Genomic DNA, 22,413 nt, shown 5'->3' with positions numbered 1-22,413 from the left:
GTATTAAAAAAAATCCCCACTTTGTTATTCTTATTTTCACACCCCATATTTGTTTTTCACACAGGGGGCACAGGGATCTCCTGGGCTAAAAGGAGATAAGGTATGCTATGTTTGTTTTATTTTTTAAATTTGCCTTAAAAATCAAACCTAGTACATGTGACAGTTATGACAAAACGTGTGTTGCAGGGAGAGAAGGGCATAGGACTGGCAGGTCCTCCTGGTCGGGTTGGGCCTCAAGGTTTAAAGGTGAGTAACAGCATGTGGTGAAGCATAGGATGATCTATGTTTTTACCTCTCTGATCAGTTAGTGTGATTTATCAGATCTGCCACAGGTCAAAACCTAACTCTTGACTTAATTTCAGGGAGATCCAGGCCTTCCTGGTCCAGCTGGTCCCCCGGGGCTGCAAGGGAAGTCGGGTGATGCTGGGCAACCTGGCCTGAGAGGAGAAACTGGACAACTAGGACCTCCTGGACCACCTGGGGAGAGGGTTGGTGGAGCCGCTGATTACACAATACTGTATGCTTTCTGTGTTGATTATATGTGGTTGATTTTTAACTATTGACGTCTCATTTTCAGGGTCTCCAAGGCTTTGCCGGCCGTGCAGGAAATGTCGGACCCCCTGGTCCTTCTGGACCTCCTGGACAGCCAGTGAGTTTAGATCCTGTTTGTATTACACTGTGATGTAGTAGCTAGCTTCATCTAAAAGTAGGCCATATTTAGGCTTGATTTTGACCCTGCTGGACTTCTGGGTTGTTGTTGGGTGATTGCTTATGGATGGTTTCCTAAGTTGTGATATGTAAAAAATCAAGAAAAGAAAAGGTCTGACAGAGAAAGGGAAATGGAAAAAAACAGATGAGTGATGATTTATATGATCAATGCTTTGTTTTCTAGGGCTCTCCAGGGACCAATGGTGTCAAAGGGGACAAGGTGATTAGCCAAGCCAACACATATGTCTGTCTTCTTGCTTTGATGTTAATGGATTTTTTTTGATGGGTGTACATATTACTTCTGTTGCCAGGGGGAAGTTGGCGTTGGAGTACCCGGTCCCAGAGGAGAGAGAGGAGATTCAGGGCCGAGAGTAAGACATTGTTACACCAGAGTATAATTGAAGATGTGATCTAATATGAATCGGTCTCTGCATGATGGAAACCGGGGTATTGAGTGCCTTTTTCTGTCTTTCATGTCTTAGGGAGAGGAAGGCCGTGCTGGCTTGGATGGGGAGAGAGGGGCAACGGTAAAAGTGTTTCCTTTTTTATCCATCACTCAGGAACATAACGTTCACCAACAAAGCCGCTGAAGTCTATTTCAGTGTTGTATTTTTCTGAAGAAAACAACTCGCACATCCAAAAATTCTTCTGTGCAGGTGCGTTGGAAAAAAACATCAACTTGGCACAAAAGGAACAAAACCCGCACTCTGCTCTTGCTATAGCATCACCTTTTTTTTTTTACAAACAACTAACGTTTCGGTCCCTCCTTAAGAGTATTTCGAGAGTAATAATTGTCTTGATGAAGGTCCGGATGGACGGAAACGTTAGTTGTTTGTAAATCAGTGGTGATGCTAGGGCAAGAGCAGAATGCAGGATTTGTTCCTTTGTGCCAAGTGTTGTATTTTCCAAAATGCCTAATTTGCCAGGAGGCAGTCTGTATGCAGGCATAAAGGGAAAAGCACATATTTTTAGAATGGGAGAGCTGTTCTTCATAAAGGACACAATGTATTGTATTGTACAGTCATTTTTCAATAGGCCTTGTCCTCCCCTATAGTGTTGCAGTGCACATTATTTTAAAGCAAGATCAACCTGTGCTGACCATTTAATTAAACTGTGCACCCCGAGGAGCCATGACATCATTGTGATTTCAGTTTTATTGTTTGACCAAGGAAAACATTGCCTAGAGATAGAAACATGCATGGTGGTTTTTCTGTGTCGAGCTGTATATAATGAAAGTGTGCGTTTGTATGTCTGTGTGTTCGTCAGGGTACCCCAGGGATTCGTGGTAGTCGGGGAGAAAAGGTAAATACCACTAGTCCTTTTCCCATTTTTGTGTCATGCTAGCTGTGTCCCCCGAGCGTTCTACTCATGTCAAGCGGTGAATAAAATTGACACGCATGAATAAAATGTTTTGCTCTCCATCTTTTTTTTTTCTTTTCTTCCAGGGAGACGTGGGGCTGCAAGGTGACAAAGGAGAGAAGGTGTGCGAATTTGAATACCTAATCAGCTCCACCACTGCTCGCTCTCTTTTTCTTTCTCTCTTGCTTGTGTATTTGTTTATTTTTGTAAAGACGACACAAAAAAGGAAAAAGGGGAAAGAAGACACATTGTGTCAGTTTTGAAGGAGCTCTTTTTTTCGTGAAAGAGCAGGAAGAATATCCGAATACACACAATGTAAATGAGCTGTGATACTATAAGTGACACCTCTTAAGAAAAGGTAACAGGATGTTTTGGCTTTGGGGAGAAGCCAGATGTTTACAGCTGTACTGTCCCTCACAGGGGGACACTGTGCTGGTGGGAGGACCTGCTGGAGAAAAGGGCAACAAAGGAGAAACAGTCAGTGAACACCTGGATGGGTCCAAATGTTGATTATAGTAAAATGTGTTCTTAAGGTGTATATTTGGTTTTGCTTGTTGTGGATGTCACCATTGTTTCATTTTAGGGTGACAGGGGACCCAAAGGTGTGCAGGGAGAAAAGGGGGTGAAGGGTCAAGAGGGTCCTGTAGGGGAGCAGGTACGTTAGTTTCTTGACAGAACATAATGTGATAGTTTTATGACTGCCACTGTTGATCATTTTTATTTATTTATTTTATTGTTTTTTTCTGAGGAATTGACTAAAATACTTTTTGAAGGAAATTTCAGAAAATAGTGAAAAATGCCCTCCTGGTTTTCCAAAAATCCAAGGTGTCATCTTCACATTTCTCAGATGTTCAATTTCCACTGATATGAAGCAGAGAAAGCTACAGGATTTGTTGCATTTTAAAAGCTGAAATCAGCAAATGTTCATTTTTGTTCATTTTTGCTCAATAACAAAATAAAAACTAACCGTAACCCATCAGAATTTATGTCAATTAATTGACTAGCTGTTTCAGCATCGTCAGCCTTTTAACAGTATTGAATCTAAATTAGTGGTGGATGAAATATTGTCAATAGTAACATGGATCTAGCATCAATTGGTTATTTAACTCAGAAATATGAATCACTGTAACACAACCAGGAAAAGATGACATTTAAACAATATTCTTATATTGCAGTAACCAAAATCAGAGAATAGTTGTCACTGTATTGATATTACAAAGGATCGATATGCATATTTCTGTGTATGTGTGTATTTGACATCAGGGTCTGAGGGGAGAGCCCGGAGAAAGAGGATCCACTGGGTTCCCGGGTGCCCGTGGCCCTGGTGGGCAGAAGGTGAGATGAGCATGGATGATCATGCGGTAGCATAAACCAGTGTCATAATTAATAGCAAAGCCAGACGCAGTCAGTACACAAAATACTTTGACTGCGCTGATTACTGCAATTCTGTCGTCTCTCTGCAGGGAGAAGCCGGCCAACCTGGAGTACCTGGTGAATTGGTCTGAGATTTTAATTCCATCCAAATACAGATTTAACATTTCCTATGTGTAGTTTTCTCTCTTTGGTGGACAGAATGAGGCATGGTTTCTGTTTTCACTTCCAGGGTTTACCAGGTAAAGACGGGCTGCTGGGGCAGAGGGGCGAAAAGGGAGAACTTGGCATCGTCGGACTGAGAGGAATCAAGGTGTGTGTGTGTGTGTGTGTGTGTGTGTGTGTGTGTGTGTGTGTGTGTGTGTGTGTGTGTGTGTGTGTGTGTGTGTGTGTGTGTGTGTGTGTGTGTGTGTGTGTGTGTGTGTGTGTAACCTTGAAGCATCATGCAGGGGTGAGTGATCACGGTAACAACTTGATAATAGCATTAAAATGAATAACATTGCAGAGGATGAATACAAATTGTGTTGAGTTATGTGCCAGACTATTTCTTGGCCTGGATTACTAACTTCCCGTTTCACTAACTTATATGTTGGTTGACCATTTTGTATCTTTAGTTTCTAAATGATGTACAATGCTCAGACTCCTACTGTCACTCTGTAATAGAGTTTTTAAGAATTACTAGCCACATTTAGTCTACAAAGAAAAACTGGGTTGAAAACTTTCTGTCCGTCTATCCAGGTTCACTGTGTCCATTTATATAGATGATATCAGTGTGCTATCATATGCAGCACACTGGTATGCTATACCTACACATGTAGGTATAGCAAGTTGGACCGGACAACATCGGCCACTCTGAGTCCTCTGCAGCTGTAATAACATGTCTTAACCATACTTTTTATAAAGGTCTCAACACCCGTTATCAGGAGACGATAGCACCCACACAATTCTGCGTCATATCTGACGCTGCTTGGAACTTGCTAGACAAATTGGGTCATGTTCACTGTGTTTGTAAGTGCTGGAGTACTGTCTGTGTCTATGGATGGGCTCTCTGTCCAGCTGGTTCAGAGCATTTGTCCCTTTCACCAGCCTCTTCATGTGCCTCTGTCAATGATGAACTTATGTGTTTCCAGGGTGACCGAGGACCCAAGGGGGCTTGTGGAGGCGATGGACCTAAAGGAGAGAAGGTGGGATTGAGGCAGACAGAGAAAATGTGATTTGGTAGGAGGAAGAGGAGAAGAAATGAGCACGAATGAAGAAATTGTACAGTGATAATTTCATGCCCCAATGGGATTTATACACCATGGGTTTTTATTCTGTCCAAATAATGAACAAAGAAATGGAGACCACAGAAACAGAAGCATGTTCAAATTTCACAATAGCTGGTTGTGTGTGAAGCCAGATACTGTAATACTTTAAACTTAAATACATTAAATGAGTCAGACATGTATGAGTCACGTGTGGTAAGTACTTGAGTACTTAAGTACTTAAAGTAATTGAATGAGTGTTTGCTTTCAGGGAGATGCTGGTATTCATGGACGATCAGGCCTACCAGGAAGAAAAGGCGAACAGGTATGAGTAATATCTGTAGAAGAAAAATGGGCTCTATGCCTCTGTGTGCTCCTTAAGAATGGGCGTCTACATGTATTCTCTATGTGCGTTTCCAGGGTGAAATCGGACCTTCTGGGGCCCCAGGGACCCCCGGGAAAGAGGGACTAGTCGGTCCCAAGGTATGCACTGTAGAAGTTGTTCTTAACTAACTCTAAATGTGTTCAAATATGAAGTGTAACCACTTTTTTTGGTCTGTGCAGGGTGACCGTGGTTTTGACGGGCTTGCAGGACCCAAAGGAGCTCAGGGAGAGAAAGGTGAAAGGGTGAGTTTCTAACTTCATCAGTACAGTGTGTGCTTACATGCTGTACCTAATCACCATGTTATGTATGTACTCAGAAGCACAACATCGCTCATCTTCACAACTACAGGAAACTTTGAGATCCGTAACTAACTGTCCCTGTGCTTTATGTAGGGTACGCCTGGCGTGCCTGGTCCTCCTGGTCCCAGAGGAGCGGATGGGGTCCAGGGCCTGACTGGCCCTCAGGGACCAGCTGGTGCGAAAGGCCCGGAGGGCCTCCAAGGACAAAAGGTGACTATCCTTACTTTGGCTTGATAGCAGCTCATTCTACACTTTTGTCACATGTATGGGGGCACACACCAGCTGATGGCTGCACCATCAGTTATGACTGTGCACACATTTGATGTTGATCTAGCAAAGAAAAATTATGTATAATGGAAGCAAGAATAGACAAAAGTGTAAATTGCTTAAAGGGTAGCTACAGTTTTTTCAAACTGGACCCTATTTTCCTAGATGGGAACAACAATATTTGAAATTGGTCCAGTATTAAGCAAGATCACTGCAGTTGGCAGTGGCAAAACAAGCTCCAATGTAATTTAAGTTAATAGGGCAATTGTCCAGCTTGTATCTACCTTTACAAAAATGCTTGTTTTGCCACTGATAGGCTCAGATTAATATTCTAAGTGTCTGACAACATGATGGAAAAAATTTCTAAGGACGTCGACCTTTCTGTTAAAGAATAAGATCCACTTTTACAATTATCACAACTCTAGTTTTATTTGAAATAAACACATAGTTTACCGATTTACAAGGGAAAATATGTTGGCTCTATGCACGCTAAAAGTATTGTTTTGAGTCTGGTGGTTTTAGCGCTAGTGACTTCAGAGCTGTTTCTGGTTAAACAGAAAGGTCTCAAAGAGGTTTTAAAGGTCTATCTCTGAAGGGATCCTTTCCATATTGTTGTCAGACATTCAGAATATTAACCTGAGTCTGTCAGTGACAAAACGAGCACTTTTTTGTGAAGTTAAATACAAGCTGGACAATTGCCATATTAACTTACATTGTAGCTTCTTTCACCGCTGCCGACTGCATCAATCTTGCTTAATACTGGACCAGTGTCAAAGATAGCTGTTCCCATCAGTCACTTAGACACAAAAACATAGGGAAACGGTAGTTAGCCTGCAACTGTGTGAGTGCACAAATAGCAGCAGTCAGAGGTGTGAGTGGCAACAAAGATACATCTTTTGTTTTAGACAAGAATATGATGCAATACTTCTATAAAAAGAAGTATTTTTGTATTTTGTTTGTTCTCTTTCTTCTTTACCTGACTGCTAGTTTCGTGTGATTGCTGTGTATTGCTTCATGATGATTGACAGTTTGATGGGCCCTGCGTTTGACTGGCTTGTCTGCTGCATCATCTAGTAAATAAAGTAAGCTGGTGACAGGAGAGAAGGGCCATATGGATTCTCTTTGATGGGCGCACCTTTTGTTTCAAACTGACAGTCCCTAGAGTCAACCTAGTGTTTACCAAAACCAGTATTTTTCTTTTATTTTCTTTTTCATTTATAATTTTTTGGGCTTTTATTGCCTTTGTTGATAGGACAGATTATGACAGGAAAGTGGGAGAGAGATTGGGAATGATATGCAGCAAAGGGCTGCAGGTCAGAAGTGAACCTACGGCCGCTATGGCAAAGACAAAGCCTCCGTACATGGGGCTCACACTCAACCAGGTGAGCTAACCAGGCGCCCCCAAAACCGGTAGCCTGAAGCCTGAAAGGACAGCTCAGCCTCTGATCTGCTAATAAACCTATAATAACACGATATACTGATACAGAACTGCGCTATGACAGTATGACATATTTTTGCATTACAGTTGTACTCTCTATAGCTTTGATGTCCGCATAATTGTTAAAGTGTGTTTGTGTGTGTGTGTGTGTGTGTGTGTGTGTGTGTGTGTGTGTGTGTGTGTGTGTGTGTGTGTGTGTGTGTGTGTGTGTGTGTGTGTGTGGCTTGAAGCAGCATAAGTACAGTAAATACAGTAGCAACTTATTTGGAGAAAAGATGCCAGCGCAACATAAACACTTTTTTTGTTTTTACTGAAACTATGCAGCCAAATCACATCTGTCCAGAGATTATGTATATAGAGGCAGTGGGACATTTAAAAAGATGGTTTTTTTTATAATGATTAATACTACATCTGACTACTGCAGACATGTTGTAATGTTGTTTTGCTTGTGTGTCAGGGAGAGAGAGGTCCAATCGGTCCCTCCATGGTTGGTCCACGCGGTATTCCAGGGATCCCGGGGGAACGAGGAGAAGCGGTTAGTGTCATACTTGTCTCTGTGTTATTTTCTTACCAAACCGTTTGACCAGGTCAGGAAATCCTTGAGACCCTTATCAAAAACATCACCATCACACAGCACAGAATCACTTGATGAACTTCAGTATTACACATGCCACAGTATGCCGGATGCTATACTATACTATATTTCTTTATACATCTGTAAAAGTTACAATAATTTTTTTTAACCTCTCCCTTGACTTTGCATTTGTTTGCTGCACCTGCTCTCAGCCTAATGAATTAATGTGCTGCAAGCCTCTCTGTGGGTCGTGTGTGTCCTAATACCTGTCCATGTTGCAGGGAGAGTTGGGCCCAGATGGAGCCAAGGGAGACAGAGGAGAGCCAGGCATGACGGTCAGTGCTTGAGCCTTACCGCGGGGCTCAATCTGAAGACGCTGACACAAAACAGCGCACACACACACACACACACACACACACACACTTACAAAGAGTTGATATTAGGGTTATGTTTGTAAGTTGTTGTTTTTTGCTCTGTTCCCCCTCTTTATTTTGAATTCAGGAGTATGAGGTCAGAGAGTATGTTCGCTCAGAGATGAGTCAGCACTGTGGTGAGTCTTTCATGCAGCCTGCATTGCTAATTTATAACGGTTGTCCCCAAGTTGAACTTCAGATGGTAATCACAGCATATGCGTCACAGCCTCAGCTAAATTCTATGAAAGTATGATAGAAAAGAAGCTGTGGAGAATTACAATCGTGCCATGACTCTTTAAGCTGACCATTTTTATTCTCTGTCTTTCTGCTTCCTTCCTGTCCATCTGTCTGATCCTCAGCGTGTGGAGGTGAGTGAGCCATTCGACTGCAGCAGAAGGGGGTGGACAGAAGGGCTGTGATTTAGCATGAGTCACAGCGGTATACTATACCACATATACTGCTGCAGTCTTTAGTGAAAGCAGTCAGTCCCATATATTGTATATCTATTATAATGCTTTAGGGCATTTGCCCACATTAAGTATTTGTGTGTGGTTTATATAATCATTTCACCTCAAACAAAGATACAGTTTTATTACCTGTTTGGTTGCATTTGTTTGAAGAAAGTAACAAGGTGGTGTAAAATACGCTATCTTTTTTGACATTCATTTACTTATTTTTTTAGTCTGAAATGCCTTTATAAATAGTTTTTAAATGAAATTGATCTTTATGTTAAACGCCTTTGAGTAGACAAAGTGCTCTGACCAAGGCAATGGTCTTTGATTATATTGTAATTATATAAACATGCTACACTTAACAAACATACTTTCTCCAATCAGTGAGAAAAGATAGCATTAAATATTTAAATCTAAATTCAAAATCAAATGATTAACTTTTCCAAAGTTTGAGCTAATGGGTTTGTTGTGAGGCAGCAGTTAAAGGGTCATTTTGGTATTTTTCAACGTAGACCCTATATTGAACTCCTCTCTCCCAACTCACTCTTAAAAAATCCACGGTTCCACACCGCTGTCTTCCGGCAAGTCACCTCGCAAGATTTCAGAACGAGACTTGACTAACTTTTCATAATGTAGTCAGACACTTATAATAACAATCTGAGCCTGTCAGTGGCAAAAACAAGCACTTTTAGTGGACGTACATTGACGGTGCACATTTTCCCTATAGGGTTACATTGCAGCCTGGTTTGCGGCTGCCAGTTACAGCGTTCACGCTTAATACTGGACCAATTTCAAAGATTTCTTGTTCACATTATTCATTTATACACAAATGCATTGGAAATATGGCCCAGGTTGAAACATACTGAAATTAGAAATAGATTGAGGCCAAAACAAACATTTCACTCATGCTTAATGTATTTGTTATTACCTAAGAAATAGGTCTGCAGTGTTTAGTTGAATCCGCACTTTGACTCAAGTCAAAACATATTTGACTAGAGTGCGACACAAGCAGCGGCTTGAGTCCTTAAAGGATTACAGCCAGTCTTTGGAAGATTGCCTTATGTTCGACCAGTCTTGCAAAAACTATGTAAATCCTTTTAGCTGGTGTGTATGCTGAACGGTGGAATGATTTTTGTGGTGCTTTGGGGTTGTTGTTGGCTCATGTGTCTGAAGGTTTTACTACCAGAATGTTCGGCCCTTCCTTTTTTTTCATCATGTTACCTTTCTGGCCCTCCTTTTCTCCCTCCTGTAACACTTAACCTGGTCCCTCTCGCTCCCTGAATCCTGTCTCTGCCTCCTCGGTGTGTCCCTGATTGCTCCTCCCTGTCCTATCTGGCTCTCTCAGGTTCAGGCCCAATTAATCGGTCCCAGCCCCCGGTCAGGGCTCGGCCTTCACCAGATCAACAACTGGTCCTGAAGGGGGAGGAGGGTGAGTGTGTCAGTCCAACCTTGATCAGGCCTTGATCTGTGTGTCTGTCTGCGTGTCTGTCCCTAACAAACTGGATCTGCATCTGGAGACCTCTGAACATTGAGTGGTTTTCTCATCAAGAAAACTGAGGACTCCATTTATGTTTATGTTCCACATAATGTATTCTATATCTCACGTAGCATATCCAGACAAATACAAATATTACTCTATATATGCTCTACTCTATTTCACTGACTGTTCTGTACCTGCATTTAGAGGCTTCTTGAGTTAATATGGTTGACAGCCTTCCCTCTATCTGAAACTTGGAGGTTGTCAGGCGGAGGTGAAGGATCTCTGACCTGTGTGACGTTGCATTTCTCTCAGGCCGTGAGCTGCGTGTGGTGGTGAACACCAACGACCCGGACTACGAGCATGTCTACTCCATCGAGGCCTACGACGACCCCTTGGACGAGCTGCTCTACTTCACTCCCTCTGCCAACCAGAGCGATGGTACTGTGTTTCATACTGTTTCCAATTCTATCGTGCAGTGAAATAGCCGACACACTGAGCATCACCCAAACCAACCTGGCAGCAGGGGATGTAGCCGATTCTGTGGTCTGTCCCAGGACCATGGTCTCTGGCAGGGACCAGTGGTTACTGCCACTAGGGGTGCTAGAGACACTGGTCGCGACCAGCTCCTCAGTGGTCTGCCCTGTGGTCCCTGTGGTCTGTGAAGCGGCTTTAGTATTTTCTCCCCTTTCCTGTCGTTTTGGCAGCACTGTTAGCTGGATAAATGTCAGAGATCATAATCTTTTGTCTATAAAATACACTATATCAGATATATTATGAATATTATTGTTATTATTTTTGATAATGGAGATCCGTGTGGTCAGGACCAGCTGGTCTCTGGCACGGACCAGTGGTCACAATCACTAGGGGCGCTAGAGACACTGGTTGCGACCAGTGGCACAGCGGTCATGACCAGCTTCTTACTGGCACAAAGGGCACTAAAATTACTGGTCCTGACCACCCCTCTGTGATCTGTTCTGTTGTTTGGACCAGTTGAGTGATCTGTGGAATATTTCAAATTTTTAATACAACTTTTCACGTTTCTCAAAGTGTGAGCAGAATCGCCTAATGTGAGAAGCCATAATTGTTGTCTATCCAATGCTATTGATCACTATTATTAATAGAAATCATAATAACAATGATTAAATTATTATTATTAGTCGTAGTTGTATGAGTAGTACTATCGACTATGCAGGTCCGTGTCTTCCATCATCAATGATCAGGACCACTTACCCTAACTCCTTTTTGAAGAGAATTGAAGATTCATTTTCAATTGGTTTTTCGGTCATGCCATGGCTGCATGGCCACTGCCTTTAAACTAATGAAATGAAGTAAACGGATGGTGATTCAGTTCCTGGCCAATAAGAAGCCATTTCCAATTTTGATGCCAGGTGTGATCATATTGATCATATGCCGTATGCTCATTCTTTTTATGAAGTAGTATTTTTATTGCTTTAGAGAAGATATAATATGCAGTGCAACATTACAATGTAAATTATAAGAAGACGTCTTTCAATTAACCCCATCCCACCCACAACAAACCTTTGTGCTGAGGAAAGGACAGCTAAAGAAACAAAAAATAAAAAAAACACCTTTCTTCTATTACTCATGATTGCAAATAGTGTAATCAGTGTGCTTTACTAATCTTAGCAGTTATTAAGAGGGACGTGTAGTAAGTCTTTCAAAGTAAGCCAGTAAAGGGTCACAGTTTTTGTAAAATGTTCTGATTAATCCTCTAAGAAAGTATTTGATTTTTTTCTATTTTTAGAAACATCATAATATCAGAAAGCCATGTGGAGGCTTTTGGTGGTGTAGATGTTTTTGTAGTATTCTCCGTCGTGCTATTAAGGTGACAAAAGCAACAACACTTTCCTTCCCATTGGACGTTACAATATCACCCCCTTTTACCCCAAACACGGCCATTGTAGGGCTAGGTTGTAGATCTAAATCAAAGGCTTCATTTAAGACCTTAAATATTGAAGCCCAGAACTCTCTCAAACTGGAACATGACCAAAACATGTGAAGTAAATCTGCTCTGTCCATTCTACATCTTTCACAGATGTCATCCATGTCAGAGTATATTTTTGCCAGTTTAACCTTACTGTAGTGCATACGGTGAAGAACTTTAAACTGAATCAAATTCAAACTCACAAGAAGAGGTCGCATTCACCCAGTTTAGAGCTCTGTCCCATATAGCATCTGATATATTTGTCCCTAACTCTTCTTCCCATTTTGCTTTGATAGGATCCATGGATATACTGTAAAGTGAGATTTGAGACTCATGACTTCACAGAGCAACTTAAAGAAATATGCACAAAGCTGAGCCAGATGTTTGACGCCCATGATGTTAAAGGTCCCATGGCATGAAAATTTCACTTTATGAGTTTTTTTAACACTAATATGAGTTCCCCCAGCCTGCCTATGGTCCCCAATTGGCTAGAAATGGTGATAGCTGTAAACCGAGCCCTGGGTATCCTGCTCTGCCTTTGAGAAAATGAAAGCTCAGATGAGCTGTTCTGGAATCTTGCTCCTTATGAGGTCATAAGGAGCAAGGTTACCTCCCCTTTCTCTGCTTTGCCCGCCAAGAGAATTTGGCCCACCCATGAGAGAGAGACATCATGGCTTTCAAACGAGAAAAGTGGCAGTTGGTCAAGGCCACACCCCCACCCTCCACCTTGCCCCTCCCTCTCTACTCCTCAATAGCTACAGACACAGAAATGGCATGTTCTGAGGAAAGCTCATTGTGGGACTGGCTCTAGTGTCTGTAATTCTGCACCAAGGCTGAATTTCGGGAAAGAGACTTCAGATACAGTATTAGGGGACCACTAAGGTCTATATAAAAGCATCCAAAAAGCACCATGTCATTGGACCTTTAAGGCAGAGTTTCAGAGAGTTAAGACAAATAAGAGCATGGGGCCTGATTCTATTACAGGAAGATTGCTAAAGCACTGTTCAGAACAGCTTTGTGATGTGTTCTGTAATATATTTAGGATATCTCTGGAGCAGCGAAGGGTCCCAAAGTTATGGAAGGAGTCCATTGTTGTTCCGGTGGCTAAAAGCGGAACCCCTAAGGTGCTAAATGACCTCAGACCTCAGCATTGACTTCACTGGTCATGAAGTCATTTGAAAGGCTGGTCAAAAGGGAACTGATAACTATGGTGGAGGAGGCTTTAGACCTCATGCAGTTTGCATATAGGGCAGGGATGGGGGTAGAAGATGCCTCAATCAATTTACTTTACTTTCTGTATAAGCACCTGGAAGGTCCTGGCACTCATGCCAGACTTTTATTTATGGATTTTTCATCAGCTTTTAATACTATTCAACCACATATTTTAGCTTGGAAACTGCGTACCTATTTTAATTTTGATGTAAATTTTGTCGGCTGGATTGTTCATTTTTTAACATGTAGATCTCAGAGGGTTAGGGTTAATGGCTTTCTGTCAGAACAGCACTCCTCTTCCACTGGCTCTCCTCAGGGCTGTGTCCTGTCCCCATTGCTGTACATTCTTTACACCAATGACTGTAGAAGCCAGCATGAGAACAGGCACATTCTGAAGTTTGCTGATGATACGGTCATCATTAGCCTGCTCCTTTGATTTTAGGAAAGTATTCCTCCCACCATCTAAGACTTTCATTAAGGGAACTGAAATTGAGTTTGTTGAACAGTACAAGTATCTGGGAACCGTCATTGATAAAAACCTGAAGTTTGATGTGAATTGTGATGCAGTCTGTAAGAAGGGACAGCAACGTTTGTACTTCCTTAGGAAGTTAAACACTTAATGTAGATAGGAAAATGATGTCCTTATTTTATAAATCTTTTATTGAATCAGTTCTTGTGTTTGCCATGATTGCTTGGTACGGTAACCTTAATATCAGGGACAAAAACCACCTCAGCCATATTGTAAAGGTGGCTGGTAAGGTGATAGGTTTTTCACAGTCCCCCTTGATGGTTATCTTTGACCAGCAAGATCTTCGCAAGGCCCGGTCTATATTAGACTGCACAAACCACCCCCTTCACTCTGAGTTTGTAATACTCCCATCAGGTCACAGATTTAGAGTACCTCGGTTTAAAGGAACACGCCGACTTATTGGGAATTTAGCTTATTCACCGTAACCCCCAGAGTAAGACAAGTCGATACATACCCTTCTCATCTCCGTGCGTGCTGTAAGGCTGTCTGACGGCTCCAGCATTAGCTTAGCCCAGCACAGATCCTGCAGGTAACTGGTTCCAACTAGCCTACTGCTCCGAATTGTGACAAAAGTGACAAAATAACGCCAACATGTTCCTATTTACATGTTGTGATTTGTAGAGTCACAGTGTGTAGCCTACAAAAAACAACGTAACATGACACAGCCATCTTCTATCCGTAAACAAACCGGGAACTATATTCTCAGACAGGCTTGCTGCGAGCATATCACTCCGCCCAAGTACTATATTCTTCCGCCTGAGAATATAGTTCCCGGTTTGTTTATGGTTAGAAGATGGCTGTGTCTCATGTTATGTTGTTTTTTGTACACGCTGTGACTCTACAAATCACAACATGTAAATAGTTAAGTAAACATGTTGGCATTATTTTGTCACTTATTCGGAGCAGTAGGATTACTGGAACCATTCACCTGCCTGTTCTGTTATGGGCTGATGCTGCTGGAGCCGTCAGACAGCTTTACACCACGCAAGGAGATGAGAAGGGTATGTATCAACTTGTCTAACTCTGGGGGTTACGGTGAATAAGCTAAATTCCCAATAAGTCGGCGTGTTCCTTTAAGACCAATATGGGTAAAAACTCCTTTGTCCCATGTGCAATAACTCAGCTTCATTTGTACATGTAATGTAGTACTTTTTTTGTTTTTAGAGATTGTTCCAGTGGTGATAAATTCTGTCATGTCTTGTATTGTTGCCTCTATTTGTATGTGGCTTGAATGTGTTTCTTTTTATCTTTCACTTCTGACTGCATATCAAGTTTCCCATTTGGGATAATAAAGTGACTGAACTGAACTGAACATAACTGAATTATATGTTAGATTTGGCCTCTTAAGGTTAGAGGGGTCTGCAGTATCCTCCAGGTCAGAGTGTGAAATGACGAACCTGAAGATATAAAACTAGATGACATTTGACTAGATGACTAGATAAAACTGGACTTAGTGATGTTGAATTTACTGACCAAGTCAGTGAAACTGAGAAAGATGTTATTTAGGAAAAAATCTTTACATGTAGAAAGGCCCATACTGTTTGAAAGTATTGTCAATTTTAGCAGCCGTAAAAAGATGATTATTACGCCGTATGCTCATTCTAAAACCACAAAGAGCGGAAAATATGGTCTAGGATATACTTTGCTTCCTTGGATTCCCAGGCCCATTCCAACGATCTGTGTAAGTAATCTTTGACTTTTATTGTTTTCATTGTTATTCGTCGAGATATGCTTACGTGATCAGACTCTTTTTAGATTTGAGCCATCTTGTGTGTCTTTGACTATAGCCTAACTGAAATGTCGTTGAATATAAGCCCCAAATGAAGAAGAAGAAGAAGAAGAAGAAGAAGAAGAAGAAGAAGAAGAAGAAGAAGAAGAAGAAGAAGAAGAAAAAAAAGAAGAAGAAGAAGAAGAAGAAGAAGAAGAAGAAGAAGAAGAAGAAGAAATAAATGTAATAGTAATAAATAGCTTATTAAGCCACAAGAGGCCCTATCAGGACCCATTGGCCAATCGGAAAATAGCATCTCTTTGTGTGTGTGTGTGTATATATATATATATATATATATATATATATATATATATATATAAAAATAATAGAGAGAGAGCAAGAGAGAATAATGGTTTCTTTAAAGCACTTTTAGTGCCCAGAAAAGTCCTATATAATTCCAACCCATTATTTTATGTTTATAATCTGTCCTCTTCCTTGTTTATTTTTTCCTATGTTGTCATGAACTTAAATGTTTTCTATTATGCAGGCCACAATTGACATCCTGGCGAGATTTGAGGGTTTTCCAGATTTCATCCAGAGAAAATCCTTTGAACGATCAGGTGATCAGGTGCCGGATCAGTCAAGATGATTCGACTGTTACTTTTGTTACTGTACTGTAGGCTACTTAAGTTGAATTTTTAATTGAACTTTTACATTTTTGTATTTCATTTGATGTTGCTTTGTCAGTCAACTCTACATTTTTTCCTCCACTACATGTATTTGACTTTAGATCTAGATCAAGATTTGATACAAAGGGTAATGTGAGCTTTTAAAATGCATCACATTGGTAAATGTCCAGTCAGGAAGACACGGACCTGCATAGTCGATAGTACTACTCATACAACTACGACTAATAATAATTTAATCATTGTTATTATGATTTCTATTAATAATAGTGATCAATAGCATTGGATAGACAACAATTATGGCTTCTCACATTAGGCGATTCTGCTCACACTTTGAGAAACGTGAAAAGTTGTATTAAAAATTTGAAATATTCCACAGATCACTCAACTGGTCCAAACAACAGAATAGATCACAGAGGAGGTGGTCAGGACCAGTAATTTTAGTGCCCTTTGTGCCAGTAAGAAGCTGGTCATGACCGCTGTGCCACTGGTCGCAACCAGTGTCTCTAGCGCCCCTAGTGATTGTGACCACTGGTCCGTGCCAGAGACCAGCTGGTCCTGACCACACGGATCTCCATTATCAATAATAATAACAATAATAATCATAATATATATGATATAGTGTATTTTATAGACAAAAGATTATGATCTCTGACATTTATCCAGCTAACAGTGCTGCCAAAACGACAGGAAAGGGGAGAAAATACTAAAGCCGCTTCACAGACCACAGAGACCACAGGGAAGACCACTGAGGAGCTGGTCGCGACCAGTGTCTCTAGCGCCCCTAGTGGTTGTGACCACTGGTCTGTGCCAGAGACCACTGGTCACAGGACAGACCACAGAATCGGCTACAACCCCCTCTCCAACCTGGTCTTGCATGTCATTTGTGAAATAAGCACATTGTCTGAAAAACCTGTATGTGTTCCCTGCTTGAAAATTAAAAAGGTTTTCCCAAAATGAAAGACATAAGGTACCTATGTACTGTACATCTGACCTGACGTGATGGCGTGCTAAATTTGTGCTCATCTCCCATAAATCTGTTTATTCTATCAGCACACAAACAAATTTGTGCTGGAGGAGGTCATTATGTTTGTGCATTTCGCTTTGTGCTAATTTCATGACGTTACGAGACCGCATTGGCCTTGCATATTTTCTCACGCAAGCCTGCTGCAAGCACACACCATCCTGAGTCCGTGAACTTTCACGTAGATCATCATCATTAAACCTGTTATTTATTAATGTATTTTTTTCTCTTTCTTTTTCCATTTATACTGAATATGTCTATTGTGTGTGCGTGCGTGTGTGTTGACAGGTGAGGTTGTCAAGGATGAAACTGACAAAACAGTCAAAGTTGAACCAAACAAATCATCCACTACTGACGTTAAGAAAACAGCAAAAGTTACACTTCTGAAAGCAGTCAAGCCCAAATCAGTCAGGTCCAAGAGGAGAGTCAAAGGGGAAGGTAAACCAGCTCATGTGCTGTTCTGTTTTTGGGATTTACAGTATTAAGCGTTAAATCCGTCAGCCTGCCTGCCTGGTGTCTGGCCCTCTCTGCATGTCTCAGGCTGCATTGGCTGTTTGACTGTTGACTTAAACATTGTAATTTCCCCCACTGGGGATTAATTAAAGTATACATTATTATTAATTATCGTTATTATTAAAGCCATCAATTAATCCAGTAAAATAAAATACAAAAACAAAGAATAATATATCCGTATGTATTGGAATAAACAGGTTGGTTTTGCTTGAGTCATTCAGTGGTCATGAATGCTTGTTTTGGGTCCCCTTGCTGCTCTGCCTCTGCTCCTTTCTGCCTGGTTTGCCCTTTTTCTCATTGTGTGCGCCTATTTGTGTCTCTGCGTGTACACTCTTAACGTGTGTGTGTGTTGTGTGTGTTGTGCAGCTCCAGCAGACTTGTGCTTGCTGCCCATGGAAGAGGGAAGCTGTGGACGATACACTATGCGCTGGTACTTTAACAGTCAGGTTCAGGCCTGCAGGCCCTTCATCTACAGCGGCTGTGAAGGCAACGACAACCGCTTCCTCCACCTGGAGGAGTGTGAGGAGCTCTGCCTTGGGGAGGCTGAAGGTACACAAATATATATACAGACAGACACACAGACACACACACACACACACCAGGGTATGTCAGGTATTGAACATATGCGGACTAACGACTGATCTGTTGTGCAGGTCCTCGTCCCTTGAAGACAGCGCGATGATTGAGGCCAAATCCTCCTCAGCCACTGGAATGTTAGCCTTTATATAGATTTTATAGATCATTATTTTGTCAAATGTCAATGGTCAAGATTTGTTTTTGTTTATTTATTGTTTCTGTAAACCCAAACAAACTTTAGCCTAGGTTGAGGGGGGATACAAGAGTGCCTCATTGCTTTATTTTCTCCAAACCATGCAAAACAAAATAGTTATAGTTAGCTATAGTATAGTTTTTTTAGGTTAAAAAATACTTGCAAACTATAGAAGTGTCTTTGCATTCACCCTGATTTTCTCAGTTTAACTTTACCACAATATTGAGGTACTTGAGTACCTTTATCCATTTCATGTTGCACACAGATAATAGGGAGTGGACAAATTGCCTGACTCACCTTACAGTGTAATGCAATAATTCTTGAAGTTACAATCTCGAAGACCTCTGTTTGTTTTTGTCTCACTTCCCAAGCATCCAAACAGTGTTAACAGTGTGTCGTTTACTCGCAACACTAGCAGAGACCAGAAAAAAACATGCTTCACACGCGTTGGCTCTGCCTACCCTCTCTGGCAGACCAACCATCGCTTGGGATTTTCCTGGGAATGTTGCCCCAGACACCCAGTTGGTAATACTGCAAATGCAACAGCTTCCATCAGTGGGCATTCATCTCTATAAATAGATATCTGCATATGAATGCAGAGTCTCTAGGCAACGGGACAAGATTTTGGTATCTGAAGCAATCTGGTTTCAATTTCTAGTCTGAGTAGTATTGACCAATCACGTTTGAGCGGGCTTTGGTTGCATGCAGGTAAACGGTCCATGTGGAGAGCAAAAGAGGTGGAAAGCATTGGCCGAAATGCAATCTCATAACCCATCAGCTATTGGCTAGTTTTTTTTTTTCTTCCGATTAAAAAAAAAAATAAATCTGCATTTTTATGCAGATTTCTGTATAGAAACGACAATTCTCAACTCCAACTCTGTTCTCGTTTCTCAAGTGGCTATTCAGACCCGCCGCACGTAAGAGGAAGTCTTGGCCCGAATATCCACTGGCTACACCGGAACCCCCGAAATATTTGCCGTTGCCCCCAGAGGCTATAAATCATCGGCAGACCGATAGCCGATGGGTTCTGAGATCGATGGGCCATAGGCTCAATTGCCACTGTGTTACCTCATTCGGCAATATTTAGTGGCTTAACAGACATTTATTGAAATTAAAATCTTCGAGATTGGTGCTTCAAGTAAATACCAATATGGCAAAGTTCATGATGTTTTAACGGATAGCACAAACTACACCCTTTTATGAACTTCACCGAACTGGTATATACTGCAAGGACAGACTGATCTCAATAAGTGGCGTATGTATGACACGGCAATTCGTATTCCATTTTGGCGTGTTAGCAAGAAGCATAATCGCTTTTTAGCGTGTTTATCAAACCCGTTTGGCCTCCATTGACTTACATTACCTTGCGATTGCGCCAAGTTCTCCTGAGAAAAGAACTTCTGTTTGTTTTTTTTCCCAGCAAAATTTCGCACGTTTTTTTAAACTAATGTATTTCAATGGAAAGCATGTTTCGTGATCACAGCACGATTCTCACTAAGAAGATGTCGTAGCAGTAAGAGCGACAACGGTAGTGAGTAGTATGAAAGCCCGAAAATCTGCATAGGGAGGTTGGTTGGGGTGGTGGATGGGTCAAACAACACAGGACTTTCACTCAGGAGACCGGGGATCGTGTCCAGTGTATCACGTTTCCTAAACACACCTGTCACTTTCTTCTTTTACTTAACCCAGCCGTCCCCTTATTGTTTTCCTAAACCTAACCGTCCCGTTCTTCTTTTCCTAAATCCAACCCGTCACCTGTATACGGTGTAGACATACACGCAGATAGCTCAAAATGCGTACAGATAACACGCCACTTGGCTTTAGAAAGTGGCGTGTATGTTCACGCGAAGTCATGATGTCACGTTGGCAAGGATGCTGTGTTATAAGGTGTTTTAATTATTTTGCTCACTCCTTAAATGTGCAGACTGTTTAACTGTCCATACTACTTAGTAAAGTAGCAAAGTGGGCAGTGTTGTGGATTCTGGAAATATTTTTCACATTGTAAACAAGCATTTGGATGTTTTCTTCAAATTATAACATTACTGTAATGTTCCTAAACATAGAAGAATACTGTAGTAGTCACTAGGATACAGTAACTTTTGGGTTAGTATTTCAGCTTTGTTTTTTGGGTCAGTTGGGTTAGCAAATGCAATAAATACTGTAGTATTTAGTAGCAGCCTCCACAGACATTGCTATGGAGAAGACAAAAGCTACTGAAAAATGAACCCAGAATCTAACAATAATTCATTAAAACTGCTAAATTAATTAACAGGTTTCTACAAAGCATAAACTTTATGCCTTTTTTTTATCCTTATCAACAATAACATTGCATTGCAAAGTACAGAAAGTATGTAAATCTAGACCAAAAGTAGAAAAGAAACTCTAATGACTTTAAACAACTAGCTTCAGCAGCCCTTAAAAAGGCTCTGTGATTGTTTGTTTTTTAACTACAGTGCTCATTGGGAGTCGAAATTGACTTCTAAAGTTTTTATGTATTACTTTTTATCAAAGACGAAGATTTTTGTTTGAAAATAATTGATTTTTTGGGAGATTTCCATCCCCATCAAAGCCTTAAAGCGTACTCTTAACGGCAAGTCACCTAATACAATCTGCCGAGAATGACTTTTACTTCCAGAACCCCAGGTGCGTGAAATAACTTTACACTACAAGCAAGTACATATACAGTATATTGGGTTATTATTATGGATATAGTTTTATCATTTGTATTAAATATGAAGAATCAAGCACAATATTCTGCCAATCTGTTGAATATAATGTATTTTTTTGTTTGAGGGAAGTTGTTTCTTATCACGACTGCATGTTTACCTGCCAGAGAAAAGGTGCTATTTTTAAAGGTATTTTTATACTGTGTATTGAAGATGGAAGCGTGTGTTTCTGTGTGGTGCTGTAAACCATTCTGTTTTTGTAGAATAATGGAACATTTTAAAAGGCATTTCTAATAAACCAAATGTTTGATTAAAAACAATGTTGTTGTATTCTCTGAGTTTATCTATTTTAGCTTTACATACTTGAGCAACACTTTGAAAACGCATAGCTTTTGAACCTGTCACCTTCTTCATTAGCAAACAGTCTGACAACAAAACGAAATAAGGCCTCAATGATCTGCATCCGTGTGAACATAAAATGTAATATTTCCAATCATGGAAATTTACCACATAATTCGTCAATTGAGAAGATTAGAAGAGAAGAAAAAGTGCGTGTAGGTGTGTCTGTGCGTGTAACTGATCAAGATGTTCTAATTTCATCAGCAGATTTTATTAATGAGAGGATTTTCTGCTTGTTGGCTACGTCTCCTCCCCCCTTGGTTTTTCCATGCTCTGCCCTCGGTTGATTTTCCCTGAGGGAAAACGCAGCGACTCCATTTCCACTTCATCACACTCCAACAGACCTCACGCAGCATCATCGTCACCTTGTCCTCTTCCTTTACGTGACTTAATTTTAAACGTTATTTCAGTCAGCATCTTATCATGCTGTGGGCTTGCATGTGTTGGCAGAGACTGTGTGACATCTTTAACAAATTATGCACGCTGTGGCAAGGACAAGATCATAACACACTGGCAGTGATTGTGGATGTAAAGATAATGGGTGGAAAAGGCTTCAAATTGCTCAGCTGATGGACAAAGACAGGCCACTGCTGTGGGCATTAACATGCTGCTATGACAGCCACCACTCTACTGGGAAGGTTTTCCACAAGATTTTGGAACCTGACTGCAGAGATTTGATCTAGTGTGGCACTGATGCTGAGCCATATGGCCTGGCCAGTGTTGGATGGGGTTTAGGGTCTCCACTCTGTGCAGGCCTGTCAAGTTCTTCCACACCAATATTAGAAAAACATTTATTTTAGATTTATTGTCATGCTGTGACAGGATAGGGCCTTCCCCAAAGACGAAGCTAGAAGCACCATGTTGTCTAAAATATAACTGTATGCTGCAGCCAGTGGTGGAAGATACTGTATATTGCACCTACCATACAGTACTACATTAAATTTACTGACTTTCAACCACTGGAAGTAGCGC

At 41.1% G+C, this 22,413-nt stretch overlaps 1 protein-coding gene across 4 annotated transcripts in view; it reads left to right on the top strand.

The window, feature by feature from the left end:
* Positions 1-19,954, top strand: part of col7a1 (collagen, type VII, alpha 1) — a 74,060-nt gene extending 54,106 nt beyond the window's left edge. For 3 of the 4 annotated variants that reach the window (XM_039798734.1, XM_039798733.1, XM_039798736.1), the window contains exons 92-119: positions 65-100; positions 187-246; positions 363-488; positions 578-649; positions 893-928; positions 1,020-1,079; positions 1,191-1,235; positions 1,975-2,010; positions 2,154-2,189; positions 2,488-2,544; positions 2,651-2,722; positions 3,331-3,402; positions 3,531-3,566; positions 3,671-3,751; positions 4,569-4,622; positions 4,954-5,007; positions 5,103-5,165; positions 5,247-5,309; positions 5,460-5,576; positions 7,529-7,606; positions 7,927-7,980; positions 8,147-8,195; positions 8,418-8,426; positions 9,856-9,939; positions 10,303-10,428; positions 17,383-17,532; positions 17,974-18,156; positions 18,261-19,954. In XM_039798734.1, the coding sequence (XP_039654668.1) occupies positions 65-100; positions 187-246; positions 363-488; positions 578-649; positions 893-928; positions 1,020-1,079; positions 1,191-1,235; positions 1,975-2,010; positions 2,154-2,189; positions 2,488-2,544; positions 2,651-2,722; positions 3,331-3,402; positions 3,531-3,566; positions 3,671-3,751; positions 4,569-4,622; positions 4,954-5,007; positions 5,103-5,165; positions 5,247-5,309; positions 5,460-5,576; positions 7,529-7,606; positions 7,927-7,980; positions 8,147-8,195; positions 8,418-8,426; positions 9,856-9,939; positions 10,303-10,428; positions 17,383-17,532; positions 17,974-18,156; positions 18,261-18,289 (1,938 nt within the window). In that variant the 3' untranslated portion in view covers positions 18,290-19,954. The remainder of the gene's footprint in view (positions 1-64; positions 101-186; positions 247-362; positions 489-577; positions 650-892; positions 929-1,019; positions 1,080-1,190; positions 1,236-1,974; positions 2,011-2,153; positions 2,190-2,487; positions 2,545-2,650; positions 2,723-3,330; positions 3,403-3,530; positions 3,567-3,670; positions 3,752-4,568; positions 4,623-4,953; positions 5,008-5,102; positions 5,166-5,246; positions 5,310-5,459; positions 5,577-7,528; positions 7,607-7,926; positions 7,981-8,146; positions 8,196-8,417; positions 8,427-9,855; positions 9,940-10,302; positions 10,429-17,382; positions 17,533-17,973; positions 18,157-18,260) is intronic. The other variant, XM_039798737.1, reaches the window with a different exon arrangement.
* Positions 19,955-22,413: the final 2,459 nt, after the last annotated feature.

This window comes from Perca fluviatilis, chromosome 4, assembly GCF_010015445.1.
Source record: "Perca fluviatilis chromosome 4, GENO_Pfluv_1.0, whole genome shotgun sequence".
NCBI classification, from domain to species: Eukaryota; Metazoa; Chordata; class Actinopteri; order Perciformes; family Percidae; genus Perca; species Perca fluviatilis.
This window is presented reverse-complemented; position numbering and strand designations above follow the sequence as displayed.